This window comes from Dinoponera quadriceps, unplaced genomic scaffold, assembly GCF_001313825.1.
Source record: "Dinoponera quadriceps isolate SergipeBrazil2010 unplaced genomic scaffold, ASM131382v1 scaffold696, whole genome shotgun sequence".
Classification (NCBI taxonomy): Eukaryota; Metazoa; Arthropoda; class Insecta; order Hymenoptera; family Formicidae; genus Dinoponera; species Dinoponera quadriceps.
In genome coordinates, this window is record NW_014554799.1 from 1,048,650 (window position 1) to 1,068,507 (window position 19,858).

Consider the following 19,858-nt stretch of genomic DNA (forward strand, 5'->3'; position numbering starts at 1 on the left):
TTTAAAAATATTTAGTTAAAAGTACACGACATAATAGGTCGTGTTATGAGAATTATTAGCATTGAAAATACTGCCATGACGATATATACTTTTAAAAATTTCACTATCTAAACAGCGAAGTTACTAATATATTTTGCATATATGCATGCAGAATTCTATATTAAAGACATGGATTATATCTATCTCTAATTACAAAAACTAAGTCGCAAATAAAATTAAAATTGAGATAAATACGTATATTTATTTTTACAAATAAAAATTATGTTATACATGAAAAGATATGGTTCTTAATCTTTAATTATTTTTAAAATTGTAGAAGTCCAGAAAACGTGAGGATGATGTCTTTACAATTTCCACAGTGTAGTACCAAATTGTTAATAATTATTATTGATAACACAATTCTGTAGTATCACATAAAATCTATTCTGAATTATTCAAGATACCTCACAAATTGTAATCCTGTTCAATTATTTCCCTATATATCAATGTCAACAGGGATTGAATGTTCTGCCAAAGAAAAATATAAAAAATAGTGCAATATTTAAATAGGGGAGTAATGCAAATGTGTGTGCGTGCATGTGTGTACGTGCGTGCGTATGTGTGTTAGTAAGAGTGATAACTATGTTTAATAAAGACGCTATTAGGTGTTCAGTTTTGTGTTGATCATTATTAGGAGATTTAACGACCCAGATCAAATTTTTAGAGTGCGAGATATTAATATAAAAATTATATATATATTAACACTTTGCGGGCCGCGCATTTATCGAAGCGCCGTTACGCTGCCGCCGGCGAGATTCACGCAGGTTCTACTGCTCGCCTTCAAAAGTCACGTCAGCGTGACAGCGGCCCGCAAAGTGTTAAGAAGGGATTGAAAATTTTAAAGACATATTTTCATTGTTTCATGAGTGTACTATTCACATAGCATACTTTATTCGAGTTACATCTTTAGGACGTCCTTTGGATATCTTTAAGATGTCCCTTGGAGATTTATACTGTATGGATATATACTCTTGAAGACAAGAAGCTTTTCTTTTTTCACGCCCTGTACATTCAATTTGCCTTTCTTAATGCTGATTGTTCCAATTTCTTCATTAAATTTACCCGACAGGTACCTATTGGATAGACCAATCAACAACGATCATTGATGTCTAATAGATACTTGTCAGATTGTCAATAGATTGTTGTAAGATAAATCTTACCAAAAAATTAGATCAATCGGTCTTTAAAGATTATGATGGGCCTTATTTGGATTTCGGTTCAAGTATTCTAGTTATTCAAGTATTCTAGCTATTCTAGTTATATTAGATAAAAACCTGTTCTGAAGCTTCATTAGCAAAGAATAAATCGTTCATGTTTTTCATACTACTGCACATTGTCACTAGATAGCAGCAGTTACACACCTGATTAGTAGCGCCGCGTTCAGTCGGTGCACCGAATTAATTGTCCAGTACAGACATGGCCGCGAACGGAAGGTACAAAAACGTATTTAAATATTGAACAAATATCGCATAGTCACAATATCACAGTCATAGTTCAGGATTTCGTGTCTTCTGGCGGTTCGCTGAACAACGTTCGCGCGTGACGCTTCCGAAATTACTGCGAAACAACATCGATCGCGCGTTTCTGTTCTTAAATTTATCATCGATCTGATCCAACCTCCCTGAGCGCATCATGTCGATCACTGTAAAAGGACGGTTACGATATGAGGTAAAACCGAATTCGGAAACGTTTGAAGATAATCCCGTTCTTATATTATGCAAGTTATAACACGCACGTAACTCTCACATACGTAATGCTATTTCGTTAAATCGCTCGTATCGTTGATTTTCGCATCGCGAACGCCACTAATTCCTACGATTACGTCGGATTATCAATATTCCCCGTTCACGAATCTCCGCTTATCGACATTCGCTAACGTATCACTCGATCTCGATACCTCTTTCTATCGTGGCGTCGGTCCGACATTTCATCGGCGGTTTGATATTTAAATTAATCGAGCAGCTTCACGCGCGTCTTCCGAGCGTTCATCGGAGCGTAACTTCAGTGACGTGGAACGGTAAGGACGGGCGGCGCTGGTTCGAATCGCGGAAGGTCGCGAGCGCTTGGCCGCACGGAGCTCGAGAACGGGCGGCGCGATTATCGGGTAGCTGGGGTAACAATCGAATATCGACGGCTTCGCGAACGTGGAGGGTAGGAAAGCGTACGGCCGCGGGTGTGTGGTGCGCGAAGGGGGTTGTTTGCGCGCGGCGTAGAGTAGCGCGTGACGAGCGGGTGAGAGAGCGAGCCGGTGACGTCACATTTTGGCGGCCGGCGGACCAATCCGGGCCGGGCATTCCACCCCTGCCAGCCAGTCGGTTTTCCGGCTGCTAGACCAGGCGGGACGCCATATTGCCCGTGGCCGAGTGGTGGCGGCGGCCTGAGTGTGTTTATATCGCGTTACGTTCTCGCACGTTTCCTACGGGCCGTCGCGGCGGATTCTCGCGAGTGACATTACGAACGCGTCCGCAAAACGCGAAACAGACCGCCGATTATCGTGACAGCTGGTGTTGCGACGACATCCGTGCGCGACTCGGGGAAACCGGGGGTGTCGTCTGCGTCCAAGTGACAGTCGGCCGCGAGCGCACAGTCGTACCTCGTCGTTCGTTCGTTCGTGTCGTCGCCTCGTTTTTCCGTGTGTCCGTCTTGGACTGCTCCGTAACAGCGCGTCCGTGCCTGGAAGCCGTCGTCGCTGTCGTCATCCTTCGTCCCCTGCGAGGCGCCTACGAGGGAAAGGAAGGATGCCCGTGCGTAAACAAGGTGGTAAGCTCGTACATGTCTCTTAAACGTCAAAACGTGGCCGACGGACGGTACGGTCGACGCAAATCGGGAGCAAAATCGTGTGTGAGACGCATGGGAAAGCGTGGAGGGGGGAGCTCGGCTGCTGTGTCGTGCGTGTTGTGCGGATTGCGGGTCACTCGGTCAACTGTCATTCGGATTGACAGGTCGCGCGCGTCCCCGTCGACGTTTCGCCCGATATCGGATATCATCACCCTCGAGAATTTACGGGAACGGAACGCCGCAGGAGGCGGTTGTTGGCGGAGCGGTCAGGTGTGATCGTCGTTTAGGCGTTGCGCGCTGTTCGCCGCGCGACCTTGAATCGCGCTTCGCTAATGAACGATCGTGGCTGGGCGGTGCGCCGCTGGCTGATTATTATAGTTTCGTTCGCTCGCGCCTTCGGGAAGTGCGCCGAGAGACGACCGAGAGAGTGAAATTCGTCGGAGCTACCGGCCACGTGTGATGAGTTTCGCGAACTTGCCCTCCGCGTCCCTTTTTTGAAGGGGTTAAAGGGGATAGTCGGCCTTTTAATCCTCTCGTTAGCCCTCACGCGACCGTATGCGGACCGTAACGATGTAGGGTCCGTTGCAAAATAAAACGTGTTGCGCATGACGAGCGCTATGAATATTTCTCGCTTCGGTGCGTGCCGCTGCCGCGAAAAGAATAAAAGAACACAACCGCTCGTGCGGGCGCGGAAATTGTGCGAATTCGGTTTGCGAACTGCGCGTCACGTGGCGCAGTAGAATCGACAAATTACTAGACCGCAGTTGTATCACGCGTGATCGGAATGCAGAGGACGGCTGACCGTTGCGCGTATTTCACCGAGACGCTATCGTCAAACGTATGTTTATTAAATGCCGCGATTCACGTGCGTGTCACGCGCGCAGAGTCGTTGCTCTCCTTTGACATCGTAACGGCGTAAATATTCAGATTATCCATTTATTCGCTTACCAAATACACATTATTAGAATCTTATTATCCAAGAGTTCCTGTGAGAAAATAATGCGCACACCTGTGTCGTAGCGTGCAATCGCATTCGCGGTTGAAATTAGGTCCTCGAGCTCGGACATTTTTATCCTCGAGATAGCGCGAACTTCACAGGAGGTTATCCCTTGACTGTCTCCGTTCCCTTCGATTCTCGGACGTGGTTCTTCGACCGTATCGCGGAGATGATATCGGAAGCGGATAAACGGACGGACTCGTCTTCACGACGGGAGTGCGATTTCCTTCGATGTAGGCCATCCGGACGTGTTGCAATAATCGCACCATCGTCCTCGTCGCGGCATAAGCCGGCGTCGGTGTTTGAACAGGGGCCAAGAAAACTCAATAATTTCGGCTCTAGGCGAGGCTCCACACGTTTGCCGCGGTCTGCGACGAGCAAGACTCACGGCCATGGGCTCGGTCATCGCGCGTACGACGCTTTTGCTCCCGAAATTGCACCGCGCTCTTCGGCCGTCCCGTCGCCGCACCCCTCGGGCCCCTCCCCTCTGGTCGCACGCTTTTAAACAACGGTGTATTTTAGCGCGGGCGTTCTCTAGAGCCAACCTTGCTCCACAATCGCGCGAGATTTCAGATCCCTTTCGTCGGTTTATCGCGCCGACTTTAAAATTCGAATTATTACACGCGACCACGGCCGTGAGATAACATTGATTGCGACGGGTTGTAAATACGTTGTGCTGTTGTACGCACGTGTATACGTCATAAATATATACGAATGCTTCCTATCGTGAGTACCGAGCGTGCGACGGAGGCAGTGTAGTACGATGGGATCTATGTGTTTTAGTTTTAACATTTCGATAAAATGCAACGAAATGCTCGAAATAATTAGGAGATTATGCTGAACGAGTTGTTTCTCGTCGTGCATTCGTGTAACTCGAATACTTAAAATTTTCACGGTACTTGGAAATAGGAGATGGTGTTCGGATAAAATCAATGATCTCCTAATTGTTTTGAGCAGTGTAATTTACTACCGTACGTGCCTACACATAAAATGATATTAATGTATTTATAGTTTATATATTTATTCGCGGTTTATTTTTATATACATACATGTATATATCTTCTGAAGTCAGCGAGGCAATGTTTTGCAAGTTATATAAGGACAATATCGCTCGCCTCATATTTTCTTTCTCGTTTATCTCAAACTTACGACAGCGTCATTGGTGTTGTTTCGTGACGATCGAATGATTTTCAGTGGTGTGCGAGAGCAGGTTGCATCCCGTATTCCTTTTTCTCGAATTTCGAACTTAACGTCCGAGTTTAATTCGCTTCGGCCGGTCGGTTTAATTAGAATCGTACAGCGACGATGTATGGGTGTTTGCTTAAAAGCGCGTTTCGTAGCCATGGCGGCGCGTAAAGTTTAAGTGGAATTTAAACTTGTCGTTTGGTTTAAATTTAACTTCTCGTTTAAAATCGCGAAAGCGGCCGCGAGATCTCAAATTCGCCCGGAATATATTTAACGTCAAATCAATGTTTAATTATGCTATCGTCGAAGAATCGATCGTACTACAATGAATGGTTCCTGTAAGTAAATTTCTCGGCGAGCCGGAAGAGAGATTTTAGAACCTCGCGCGTAACCTCGTCGCTCGCTGAAAACGGGAGATCGCTTTTAATTGTAAAATCGTACATCCCGACTTATCGCCCGCCACGTCGAATAGAACACATCGTTCCTGTGCTACCTCTTGCTCTATCTCTTTCTCTCGCGCGCTAAAATATTCTCGATTATTATTAATACGATTATCAAGACGAGGATCTAATTGGGTCAGAAGGTTAATTAGCGTGCTTACCTTCGCACCTCGACGCATTCGTCAGAGACTCGCGGCGGATGCGCATATATTGTTGCCCCCGTCGAGGGACGTTGGAGGTACATGAGTTTAAAACGCCGAGATTTCTCGGACCCGGGTGTGTTGTTTGTACGGACGTTGCGCGGTGAGTTGTTCTAAGGTTAAATCCCAGAATGCCACGTGTTCGCTAGCGTGGTGCGTCGAATGGTCTCGCGCGAAAAATCGATATCTTGGGGTTTGGATGTGCGCCCCAGCTGTGCACCCGCCGTATATTATCCGAGTAGCGAAAATCTCCTACACGAGCGCGTGTAAATCATACCGGTGAAGTTTACAAATTCCCATAAAACGTTGCTCCGACTGGCGATTACGTTAGACAACATTGTGTAGGGAACGTCGGCCGTACGTGCGGTAGCACGTGCGCGGAAACGAGGTAGAGGTAAAGGTACGTATTGATTCTTTTCAGCTATGAACTTCTGCGTATGTAGGCCACGGTAGATACGTTCAGAAGGGCATTCGAGCGTAAATAGCGTTAACGCTAAAATAGACACGTTCATTGTTAAAGCGATCGTATAACCTGGACGAGTCGAAGATATTTGCTTTTTTCTCCCACCATGGGAGGACTTTCACTAGCAACGCGGAAGAATTTAACAGCGCGCGCTCTTTTGCAGCGCGTCATATCGCTCGATAATTCTTTAAATAAGTAATTTATGTCCCGTAAAAATATCCTGCTTTTTTCCCGATCTGACATGCGGCCGCGGCGCATCTCGAAATATCCCTATCGAATTATCCATGCGCGCGCGCGCGAATATTTCGTTCCGAATCGCGTATTCTTATGCTCGTCACTTGTCTCGCGATTGCGAGCAACGTTTTATGAAAGCATGACGTTCCGTATCTTTATTTGCTCGGTGAGACGAACGGCCGGCGATGCGGTTCTAATTCGTAAGACGAAACACGCGGCAAGGTCGGAGCGACGATAGTTTCCAATTTCTGCGTTGCATGCGCTTTCGTGGGTGAACTCGGTGACGGGAGAGATGGAGACACGGAGAGTCATGGACAGTTTATGGCCCGATGGTTCGCCTGGCCCGACAACCTACGAGCGTTATATATTTGCCTGCGCATGTGTACGCAGGTGCAGATATTCACGTACAGCATACAATCGCACGTGAACTTTCACCCTTTCATCGCCTAATTGGATATCGCGTATTGTGCCTTTTGTCAGCTGTTTTGCTCTCATCTCGAGAGAAATGTACACCTTGGTGATCTCTATAAGAAATATTACACTATTGAATTAATTCGCCGTGGTTTGTGTCGTTTTTTATTCTATCGTCGGCAATAGTCGTGCATATTTATTCAATATTGTTATACTGCGTTCGATTTATCATTCGTCTTAGGATTAAATCGATAAAATCAGTCTGGGATTAAACGGGAATGTTAGATCTCGTATTATTTGAAATTGAAGGCTCGATACGATGTTCCTGGGATAATTTTGAAATCTAAATATTGAGGGAAACACGATGTATAGATATACACACATTCATATACACATATACACATATACAAGCGTATCGAAATTGCGCGCTCCTCCTACGTTAAAATATAAACGATCGCTTTCGATCGCTTCCGGTAATGCTGCTGGGCCGCGAGCAATTTTAAGCGAATTAAATTCGAATTCGATCGATCGTCTGAAATATCGGAGCTTCCGCGCGGGAATGTGGGTGTTTTATGTACGGCCCTTTGTTCTCTACACAATGTATTACTTTACCTTCGCACATCCACACACACACATATGATCGCGCTTGCTCGTGTGAGTGTGCGATAGAAGACACAGCTATGAAGGACGAAAGAGGAGATGACGTGCCTGATAATGAGAGCAATGAATGGGAAGTGGAGCGAGAGCTTATGTACTCTTCCCGCGGAGATGTGTTCGCCGTTTCACAGGAGTTTAGATATTTACCTGTGTATATTATATGTAGGTGGTGCGGACTTTCCTCAACAGCCTGGCTCGTCCGTAGGTATTGGCCGTCGCACTTTATAGCGCGATCTCGTGTCCAGGAAAAAGTTTGTTGCTTTCGGTTTGAATATTTCCACGCGGAGTCTTCAGGCCGCACGAATGCTCCTAGTTGCACGGATCGTTTGCCTTACGATAACGTCTTCCACGAAATCTAATAAATATGACGAAACACGAAGAAAATGTACTATTTACACGATAAAAAGATATATTATTTGTGAGAATAACTCTATTATGAGACAAGAAACTACTGCTCTTATCATGTCTTGTTGACATTTTCTCGGATAGTTTTATCCTTCGGCTTGTGACGATTTCCCGCATATTATTCGCGATTAACCGTGATTTCTCTGTCCAAGTTTATTCAGTTTTATCGTCAGTGTTCGGAAAGGAGCTTTTTTTTTTTTTGGAAGCAGTTTCGACTGCGTGACGATAAAGGATTAACGGTCCGAAAGTAACGTTCCGAAACGTCGTTTTCAGTAGACGGAACCGTCACTAGCAGGACGGAATAAATTTATTTTCGTCGTTACCAGGAATAAACGATAAAACGCAGATCCGCTCTACCGTCGGTCCGAAGAAATGCCACATTAATTACGTATGAATTATTGATATTGTAAGAGTCCGAGGGAGACCCTGTAACGTTCCCAACAATGAAACTCCGGCTTATCGCGTTTCCATCGCACGGCGATAGCATAATTCGGTGAGCTTTATAATAAACCTCTACTGCAGCCTGCTGTCGCAAACAGCAGCTGCTATATACCGTCTATATGTAGGACGGCACTCGTTATATCCAGTGTCCCTCGACGACATTCGTCACTATTGTCCTCAGTGATGATATCGTCGATCGGCCTGGCACGTTTGCTCTATTCTTAATCCGTCGAAGAAAGTAGACATTTCAGCGAGATCCCCCTGTGGATGATAAATTAAAATACTCGCCGCCTCATTATATCCGCGTTAATATCGGCCTCATCCGTCTCTTTGAGAGGTAATTCTCTGTCGCAGGAGAGTAGAAATCGCACGCGCGAAATTCTATATCGATCACGTCGGAACGAAATGCACAAAAGAAAAAAAACAAAACGGAGTGAAAAACCTCTTCGGATCTATATTCGCACGAATTCATTAAGCTTATCACACGATACAACGTCGCGTTAATTAATTCACTTGGAACTTCTTTCAATTAAAAACACTTCGCGATGAATTGACCGGCGCGACGGAGCGTATGGTACAAATCGATTCTGATACAAATCGATCTCACGGTATAAATCCACCGTGGCTGAAGTTATCGGCGATTCGGCTGTGCGCTCAAACGATTTTCGATCGTTCTCAATTAAAACCTAATTAGGGAGTTTTCGAAGCCGTCCCGGAGTGATGCATCGGCCCGAACACGGCGGGGGCTAATCCACGGGATTAAAATAAATGCGAAAGCGACATTGCGGCGAAGAGGGAGGAGGGGAGAAGGGAGAGGTGAGAAGGAGGAGACGCGTTAAATTGGATCCTGTGCGCCCCAGGAATACACACCTATTCGCAGACGCGCACCTGTACGCCTGACTGCGGGAGTTTCGCCAAAACAATTCGCCGGTGGCTTCCGGCTGTGCGGAGTTCGCAGATATTTCATCGCATTGGTTTCTACCGTCAGGCCATCGCGCCGGGGTTAACCGACCTCGTTAATGTTCGTTCAAGCCAGCAAGTATGCGCGTCGTTCCGCCTTTCATAACTTCCCTATCCCTTTCCACACCGCTTTCCGTGCGCTCGCTCGCTTATTCGCGGTATTAATTTCGGCCGCGGACGTGCAACGCGATTAGCCGCGCGTCCGCAACGCTGCGATTTCGCGCCGATTTCCGATCTGTGTTGCAAATCGGATAACAATTAGCCCGAAGGCTCAAGAGATAACACGGTAGCCGGTGGACGGATAAGAGAGTAATATTCGCGCAGCAAAATCGAATATTGTGTCCACGTCATGATCGTAATGACGTTTCTATTATGCTTTCTTACATTTTTCCTCATAATTCAACATATAATTTGTTCCCTAAAAAATAAATCTTCTAACTCACTTTAAGAACTGTCGAGTTTGCTAAAAAGAGACGTGTTACCTTTTACTAGCGGTGTAATGTCAGTAGGGGAGCCCGGGGTTTTAGGGTTAAGTGAAGTCAGCTGCTTTATTTTACACTCGAGGGCGCATATTTAACAAGGGGGATTTCAATTTACCGATCAAGAATGCTTTATGACGCGGAAAGTTGCATCGAGTAGTAATAATTTATGTACCTGTGCGCGCCATACGCGATGACGAATTACGCCGGCGTGACGGGACTCGATAAGGCAGTCGACCGCGTCGGGAAGAAAAGTGCGCACAAAGTCGACGCATGTTGAAAAGTCGACAAACTGACTGGGATGTTAAGTTGAAAGGCGCACCGGCGACGATATGTTAGGGGGAAGGGTTTTCCATGTTCCGGCATTATCGTATAGAGCTCTTGGCAAGACTCTCTTTCCTTGATCGAACTGCAAAATGGTTGAGGAGGAGGAGGAGGTGATCGTAGTTGATGGTCGAAAGTGCCGGTCCTCTCTCGGGCTTGTGGCATAATAAGGTCAACGCGTTTGCATAATCCGATACGTTTCAGAAGTAGATTAACAGCGGTAGAATATAAATAATCGTTAGACGAAGACACAAATCTAAAATTCGTCCTTTTGTCGACTGCATCGTTTTGTGATGTACGCGTTTGATTCTATTTTACATGTAAAGTGAAATCAATCAAATAATTCGGCAATTTTTAACGAAGCAGAGTTCATTCCTCTCTTAAGGGGATATTCTAGTCTAGACACCCGTTTTCAAGCTTAATTTTGGGAATTAAAATACTATGTATTTTGGGAATTAAAAACTATTGAAGCTATAGAGCTGGAGTTTTACATGGATATTTATTCATATTTGAAGTAACACTCCAAATTTTTATGTCATTTTATTAAAAATTATATAAGCCAGCTACCTTAATTGCCTGGAATGAACATATAAACACATTTTTTGTAATCTATATGAGTGTAGCTATCATCTAAATTTTCGTTAAAAATGTTCATACTTTAACTTCTTGAACGTTCCGACGATATCTAAACTCGTGTAAATAGGCTTGCGCGAGAATCTCTAGCTTGTATAATTTTCAAACAAATAACTTACGAAAAGTTGGAGTGTTACTCCAAATATGAACAAATATCCCAATGCAAAATTCCAGCTTTATAATTTCAACAGTTTATCTTGTTTTAATTTCAAAAATCAGCTTGAAAACGAGTGTCTGGAATACTCCCTCAAGGGGGAAAAATTATAAATTACAAGAAAAATACATGAAGATATATATTACAAATTATATTAAATTTTAACTTTGTAACATCCAATAAAATCATTATTATTATTATTAAATTTCGAGTAGAATAAAGTGGATAGGATTTTACTGTCGCGCAAAACACGCACAACGAACACGTGTCCTTCTTTCCGAGCTGATTCGTAACTCACTCGATCCACGCCGAAATTGACGTTGATACATTTCGAGTACCTCCCCCTGTAAAGCTGAATGGCGAATGCGCGTTGCAGACGAAGCAGTGTGTGAGAATTAGCGATCGCACCTCGATCGCTAATGGACGACGCATTTGCGGAAGGGACTTGTATCGATTAATATCAAGGCGGAGCACGGCGAAGTCAATAGAATTATTCATGTCGCAGATATCACAGACGACGCGTCCCGGTGAGCTTGTAGCCGTTTGCAAGCGAATAATGCACTCTGCGAATCCTGTATGCGGGCGTGAACTCATTTGGGTTTCGTATACGGCGGCGAATTATTAACAATAGCGCAGTACCACGCAACGGCAGGATAATCTTCGATCGTGCTACCGTATCGATACATCGATATTAACTTCGTCATTTATTCACGTGTATTGTAATACGCGTTCATCGAAATCAAATATATGCGCGTTATATCGCAAACACGCGGCAAATAATACATTTCCCTCGTGTTTATAAATATCGCGATAAAATTCTTAAGGTGCAGAGAAATGATCTGTATGATATCGATTCATCTAATTAGCACGGTATCGGTTAATAAAAGCGATTGTATTGTTTCGATTGTAAAAGAAGACTCTCGCATCGTCGTTAAGTCGGTTAGTTAGTCACATATCACTACAATTATTATTGGCTCAACCACCGCCACTGAGTTACAGTCTGGTTCCGATATATTTGGCGTCGTATGCTAGTCGCGGCTGCCAATTAGTATCGATAGTTCGTGTCTCGAGACCGCGGTCCACTGAGCGTTTCTGTGCGCCACGTGGTGCACGTTCGCGTATCGACCGTGTGCCACTCATTTGTTAGCTCCCGCTGTGTATGTGCGCGTGTGTGTTTATATATATGTGCATACCCCGTACTGCACCTACGTTCGTGTAACAAATTGTACACAGGACCGTCGATTTCGTTTCACTTTCGCGATACATTTATCATAGGAAAAATGGATGTAAAGTTAAGCGCGCAATCGAGAAGACAAAGGCGAGGAATTATTATCGGTCAACGTATCGGGACGTTCTCTATATTTAGGGACCTCTTTATTTACGTTTTTTTTTATTTTTACACAAGATCTTATTCGAGAAGCATATCGTGCTATAATTACAGAGCGCTTAAAGTGGAGTAATGGTTAAACTAGAATGTGGTTCTGGCAGTAGAGTGAATATTGTCGAAACGTTTCGATATTTTATTTCAGTATTTTAGAGATATCGTGTCGTGTGTGTATTATTGCTGAGAGTATGCGCTTGAAATTTATTTCTGTAACGATAAATCGGTGTCTTTACAATTCTAACCGTGAGGAATGTCCGATGTTCGTACCATACCTGTAAGAGTAAAATTACACAATCTCGGCGCAGACGTCGATTTCCGTTTCACACAGAACACACATCGGTCTGACGGTCGCGGACGTCATTAAAGTCACGCGCACACGAACAACGTGCACATCGACGCGTCTACACGCACATGTACAAATCCTTCTAATGTAGGACACAGCCGACAAGGTTAAATTTAGGACAAGACGGAGCAGTTGAATCTCGAAACGTGCTCACGCGTGTGTCGTTTAGCGCGGCCAATGAAGTGACTGAGCTCTTTTTTCACGTAAAACGCTTTCTCGGCCGTGAAAATCCTTTGATCTGTCTCGAGAATTCGTCTCGCTGAATGTGATAGAAAGAGAGAGCGAGGGGGAGGGGGGGAGGAAGAGTGCGACTTATCTTCGTCGACGACTGTGATGTGGAAATCGACGAACCATTCGCTTAATCTCCGAGTGTCACGTGTCGTCGAACCGCGACACACCACGTGTTATAAGTACGACAAATAAATACGAGCCGGCTTGGCGGATCGCCAGGACGCACCATTGTTGTCGCTAATTTCGGGAATATGTACCGTCGGTAGTCTCGGATTAAAAATTGAGGTGAAGGACGACTCGCGGGAGGCGCGGAGTGGCGCGGAAATCATGACGCAGTCTTGACGTGCAATTTTAGGGATCGTGTCGTGACCGCACGAGACTCCGCTTTTTTCCCCGCGTATTTCCACTGGCCCCTTTTTAGAGGACACTTATTTCAAGAATTGTGCGCTTTGATCGGCGTCTCTTCCCAGCCGAAGCGCCGAAGCGCGAGGTGCTCGCCATTAAACGATAGTTAGTGGACTTTCAAATTTATTGGAGACATGCCATTCGCACCGTAACAAGCTGACGCTGCTGTTTCGATGATGCCGTTGATGCACATGCACGTGAATGTAACTACTCGTATGTAACTTGTGGCAACACTTCGCGCTGACGTTTCCTTCGGAGTGATTCATTAAGCCGTCTGGTATCCGCATACGGTCGATGATCTCGATTATTCCGATCGAGCTTGAGTTTCCCCGCGATTTTTCAACAGCGCGGAATCGCCATGTCGGGTGTGCAATGCGCATCGTGCAAACGGCACATTCTATTTCAACTCGCGTGATTTCACAGCAAATTTCCCGGCGATAAGCTATGAACTGGTCTGTTATCGCGGGATAAACAAACGCGTGTTAATCCGCACGGTGTGCGACGTTTACGATATGTGGCCGCCGGTGATATCTGTCGTGTGGGTCATCGTGTATATGTTGCAACGGAAAATAATGTCGGGAAATCAGGAGCATCAGTCATCAAGCAATGCGAAGGGTAAATCAATCTAAATTCTATTCCATCGCAATACGTCCCTCTGGTTGAATTTTCCCAACTTTCTCAGTTGCGGCCTGTTCTTTCAGCTATAATGTAAAAGACAATTATAACAATTAAACTGCAGAAAAGTTATACGCTTGGGTGTGATATTATGCGAAAATGACCGACTTAGGAAGTCCAGAAAATTGTCAAATTATTCGTACGCGTAACTGAATCGACGTCGTGAAAAGAACATTCTGTTCTTCAACGCTGCTGCGTGACGGATCGGCTCGTTTTTGTGCAATATCGTTTTTATCGTAGCGCTGAAGGTTCGTTCGACTGGCCGCATCGATCACGACTGCAGTGCGAGCGATCGTGAAGTCAAACGCGCTTGATACAGCGCGAAGCCGAATCGCCTCTTCCGCAGCGATAATGAAATAGTCGTGTGCCACGTGGTACCCGTGGACCGTTTCGCAACGGAGAGATTTACGAGCGGTCACAATATGCAGAATTCGGCTGCGCCGGGGCACGCGCCGGACGTCGCTATGCGACTTCTATCTCGATTTCTATGCTCGAACGTAATTTGCATGATTTAGATGCAAGGTCACGTTAGGCTTCGCGGAATTCGTTACGGCACGTACGGGACGCGCAATACCGAACGTCGAATTAGCGGATTAATTGGGGACCAGCTGGCCGTTGGAACGCGCGTCGATTGTTTCGCGACTCTGATATGGAACGCTCGTCGAAAATCCGCCTCCCGGCAGCGTCTTTCGCGTAGAATATCGAAACGAACAATCGGATTTCATTGGCGGAGAAATTGAACTATCCTTACTTCGCGACGCATTCAATTTAATCCGCATTTTCCACTATTTTCCTCGCGCCTCGGAACGAATCTAAGGCAGTGTTACGTAAATTAACAGTTGGCGGCGTTTCAGATCGGTCAGCCTCTAGCGCGTGTTTGCGTCGAAGGTCGAGAGAATTCCGCACAATGGAGAGTCGCTGATTTTAGAATTAAGCGGAGTTCCGTCGATTTATTTCGCGAGTTTCTCGTCATTTCAATAGCCCTTTGTCGGAGCAAGCTCTCGCAAGGAATATTTAACGATATTAAATTTCTCCTCGCTTCGTCTCTGTCTCTCCGTAAAGCGATTTCTCGAATTTTCAAGTAACTTCACAACGATAAGTAGCGTTAAGTACGGAATCTTATTGGCTAAATATTTTACATTGACTGTGCAATCTATTTTACATCAACGTACCTGTATCGAATTGATTCGTTGAGAATTTATAGGTATTTTTTTCGATTCGAATAATCACGAGGAGTGATTTGTGCAATCGTGTACGTACGAAATCCTCTCATCGATCGATCGATCGTTCCTCGACGTTGAGATCCTCGCGCGTTGCTTTTTCCAGCCCGCTTCAACGTTGCTTTTTTTAATCATCACACGCCACACTCTCGCGGATGTTCCAAAAGACTTATCATCTCCGGAATAGAGATCTGGAAAACCAAGACGAAGTTTAGGTAATGAAGGTAGAAACTACGAGCGGCGTAACCTCCGTTAATTGAATAACGCTGCGTACCTAGAAAAGTACCTGAGAAGTGCCCACCCTTTTCCTCTCTTTGCCCCTTTCTCTGTTTTTCTTGCTAGTCTTTCTCATCCTTCCAGTCGGTCGTCCTCATCTAGCACGTTTCTCTTCCGTTTCTCTCAACGTAACGTACCCTCGTAACGTAACGAGACGAATCATGTCGGTGAGTCTGGTTAACGGAATACGAATGAGACCTTGCCATGGAATAATCTCCATATGGCGTCAAGTCGATTTGCGGTTGCATACGGTTGGCGAAATTTTGGAGCGTCAATAAACGGCAACGAACTACTGTTTATCACGTCCCATTTATTGCTCATGTCTTCTCGAATCTACATAACTGAACGATGTTACGTTTGGACATAATTTAATTCGCAGAATTACATATATACGCATATACAGAGAGAAATATTATTCGTATTATGAGGAAAAGCAATTACTCAGATTATTTTTCTTCTTTTAAGAAAGTTTTTTTAAGAAATGGTTGTCTTGACCAGAGTATTTTTTCTTGATAATTAAAAATATTCTCATACAGTATTAAAAATATACTCATTACAAATATTACAACATTAAATATTACAAATATTAAAAAAGCTCATTATTATTTACTTAAAAGAAAAATTTTTTCTCATTTCAAGGATATTATAAAGAAAAGTGAAATTCAGTTACATTTGGAATATAAATAAATCGAAGTTTTAGTTTTAATGTTTTAATTTAATATTCTTGATTAAAGTATACTAAATTTACTAAGATTCAGAATATATTTTGAATAAATTTGATACTTGTGATGAATCTATGATATACTTGCGAATATATAAACTTGAGTATAAACTTGAGTGAAATATCCGAAACAGATAATATTTATTTAAATGCAGTATTTTCTGTATATATATAAAAAAAGATATAAAAATTGCATTCCCGACCTATTTACGTTACTACGCGCGATTAGTCAATTAATTTTCGTACAATCGTCCTGCACTGAGCGTAGGCAAGGTGTGTCAATAATTAAGCGTTTCCAGAGCAATTTGGCATCGATATGTGCCGGGTCAGACGCTCACGGTTCACGTGCTCGTCACGAGTCCGCGAGACAGTTCGAACAGTTGACACGTTCGTCCAGCCCGTCGCGTCGCCTACCTTGCCGTCTGTCTCCGAAATTTGCCGGGGGTTACCCAGGCGTGACGTAGATGCGTGCTATTCTGGTCGGCTCGTGACGTCGTCCTCAGGACATCCCGAAATAAACTCGAGTGGCGAGATGCTAGCCGCGCGTAGTCCTTCCGTCTCTCTCGTCTCTTCGTGACTGCTTTCTATCTCTCTTCTTCGTCGGTCCGCACGATCCGACGATTATTGTGTCACGGACAAGCGCGCATTGACGACCCATTGGAGACTTGAATTGCACGTCAATGAGAGGTGCCGAGATGCGCGGGAGATTTCGAGGCACGGAAATTCGCTGAGATCGGAGTAACGCTCCGCTTTTTGCCGTTTCTCTTTCTTCCCCTTTTCTCTCCTTCCTTTTTATTTCCTCTCGCTCGCAAGACTCGAAGTTTATCGATGCACATTGGCCATCGCGAAAGCCTCTTCCGGATTGATCGAGGACGCACGGGAACGTAGATTTCGTAACTGTGAGACCGCGGACAAGAAAGATCCTACGGACGATCCTGCTTTACGACGTTTTGAAGCCCTTTTATTCCCGCTGTCGTAAAATCGCATTATGCCCTCCCAATAACGGACGGACGCCCCGATCGATTCGCCCGATTGAGAAGAACGAGGGAAAAAAGTCCGCTGTAGCGCGATAAATCTTAGCCGTTTATTTTCTCCCAGCTACTACCGTCGTTTTTCTCTTAGTTTTGCGGTTGGTAGTTCGAGATCCGATTGAGCCCTCTCACTCTCCCTTTCGTTCTATTTATCGCGATAAATTCCCGCTTTTACCTTTTTCCTTTCAATTTTTCCTCTTGCATATATAAATGCCCGACGGGGCTGAGAGAAGAGATTACGAGATTGTACGCGCGCGCGAGAATAACTCCGAGGTGACCGCGCGATGGGTAAGTATATGCGGTCGTTTAATTTCGTTTAACGCCGTTTAAGATGCAGATAATGAATCGATACTCCGACAACGACGCCAATACACTCTCTCCCTGGTAGGAAAATTTATAGCAGAAAATCGACTCGTACGACTCGTCGTTTGCCATAACATCGCTAAAGATAGCCTTGACAACAGTGCGCCAGGTAAAAGGTTCTATTTGGGTCGATGCATTCGTGCTGGATCCAAAAGATGTTACGACTCCAGGCGCGAATAAGAAAAATTTAATTAGCGCGCTGCTATTCGCCGGCGCGCGGCGCTTTTCTCTCCTCTCGGATAATGGAGTAACGTAGCCAGGTGGCCACTTGCCGACGTTGCGATAGGAAGAACAGCGGATAGGGCCGGAAAATGGGAGAAGAACGGTGGCCGTTGGTACACGCCAGGACTTTGCTCTATTTTCTTTCCCCTCAAAGTGGATCTCGCTAGAGAACGATGGACGCTTTTTCGCGGCCGACTGCATCAACCCAGCTCTTTCTTTCTTCCTCTGCCTTTCTTCTCACTTTCGTCCCTCTTTCTCTCTCTCTCTCTTTCCATTCCCTCCTTTCCGCTCTTCATTTCTCTCCCTTTATCGCGTTTTACGTCTTTTTTTATCTCAGGTAGCCTCCATAAATATATTTCCGCATGGCAAACGCCGCCTTTAAACCTCGCGCTCTCGGTGCATTTGTCCTTCGCTCGTATACGTCGCGAGCGGGCTTCTTGTCCGTGGCAAAGGTGAGATTTATTCCTTTACGTGTCTGTAGGTCACTTAGGGATCGCGATGACGCACTGCGTCGCTGAATCGAGAATAGCGATTGATAATAGCTGAGTTAGTTGAATCTTAAATATAATTTACTTCTTGATTGTGTGTTTTGTCCTGTCAGAAATCTAATTTTTAATATTGCATTCGTGCCTTTTCTTTTGCATTCCGATAAAATACATCGAACAATGCAATAACGCAATCTCCGAATTTTTGCAAACTCACAATTAAGACACATATGAGCTCGGCTATTATTTTTAAGTCATATATTGTGAACGAATATTGTTTGCTACAGTTTTTTAATTTGTTATTTTTCTCGTGTTTTTTCTCTCTTTTTTTTTTTTTTTTGAAGGACGATGGACATTTTTAACGTTTTGAGTAATGTATTTTTGCTTTTTATATGACGTTTTTTCTACTCACTCCTATTTTTATTGGCATACAGCGCAGAGCACATGAAATTTTCGTACAAATATAGGATATTTCCTGCCATTTTTAATAAAATCCGATTTGCTGATCGACAAGAGAATTGCGTGTAATTCTAGTGATCTTTATTTAATTCGCAGAACTCACCGCCCGCTTTGTTTGCTCTTTGAGAATTTTTCGACGATAGTGATAAAACAATTTTCGCCGAAACATTTTGATTTCAACAGAGTTTCAGTAGACTTTGGAAACCGCAAAAATAAACTCACAGGAAGGAATTCTCGTCGTTCGTCCTCCAACGTTTGACTTTTCACGATACGACTTACATAGTTAAAATTTTAAATTTGACGGGACATTTGGTGGAAAAATGTCAACTGGAAAGATTCGTTGAAAGTTGAATTGAGATAAGTCAGAGATCTCCACAATGTAAATTAGCTGTACAAATTAGCAATGATAAATAAGCAGAGAGCCGTGGCGCCGATTCAGTTTCTTATTTCTCGACATTCGTCTGGAATGTTTATTTGAACTCATATTTCATGCTTAGTACGTAGATTTACGAATAATGGGATTCAAGAACGAATTATCTTGCGGCGAAATGCGCGGTCACGAGGATTAGATCTATAGATTTTGCATCAGCATAGCCTCATAAATGCTGGGTTATAGGTCAAGGTTGCAAGTAGACTGAATCTCACGTGCCACTTACTTTTTTACGACCTTTGCATGGATGATTATGATCACCTCTTTCGTGACTGCGTATGCATAAAATTTTATATCTAAGCGCTTTATATGGCACAAAGGCCAACTCACTCTTTCGTATATCTTTCGTAACATTCTGAAAATATACGCACGTTTGTATGCTGAGTGTAACGAATGATTCGCGGTGTAAATTGGCTGTAACTCGTCTTTGCTCTTAGCCTCGTAATTATGTTAAAAAAGCTTTCTTGCGTCACGAAGAGATACCTTCCACGTTGTAAAAAGATACGGGGTGGAAAAAAATTATGGTCCTTCGAAGAAAGGGGCAAAGACACGAGGGTCAAATGGAAAGGACACTTTTCCTTTTCTCTCCAAATTCCGGCAAAAGCAGTTAAAAGTCGGAAAGAAGTCGATTGACTCACCCTTGCTGCTTTGTCTTCCATTACCGCGACAGTCGGGTGAAGGGAAGTCGATCACCCTAGCACCCGGATATAACGTCGTTCCTGTGTGACGTCATCGTTCGATGGGGTAGCTATGTAACCTTAAAGAACGCGAAAGTGGGTCAGGGATGCAGGTATTCCACGGTGCACCAAGCCG

At 44.3% G+C, this 19,858-nt stretch overlaps 1 protein-coding gene and 1 long non-coding RNA gene across 5 annotated transcripts in view; one reads left to right on the top strand and one right to left on the bottom strand.

Moving 5' to 3' along the window:
* The first annotated feature begins 2,379 nt into the window (after nt 1–2,379).
* The window catches only part of LOC106741986 (disks large 1 tumor suppressor protein), a 541,974-nt gene continuing 524,495 nt past the window's right edge, over nt 2,380–19,858 (top strand). The window contains exon 1 of one of the 4 annotated variants that reach the window (XM_014614501.1): nt 2,380–2,799. In XM_014614501.1, the coding sequence (XP_014469987.1) occupies nt 2,778–2,799 (22 nt within the window). In that variant the 5' untranslated portion in view covers nt 2,380–2,777. Of the gene's footprint in view, nt 2,800–13,219; nt 13,779–17,325; nt 17,375–19,858 lie in introns of those variants that run through there. The other 3 variants (XM_014614504.1, XM_014614497.1, XM_014614503.1) reach the window with 3 other exon arrangements.
* On the bottom strand, nt 13,794–15,657 carry LOC106741990. The gene is made up of 3 exons (XR_001374227.1): nt 15,333–15,657; nt 15,011–15,249; nt 13,794–13,864 (listed from the first exon to the last, which is right to left on the bottom strand). It is a non-coding gene; the product is annotated as an uncharacterized LOC106741990 (long non-coding RNA).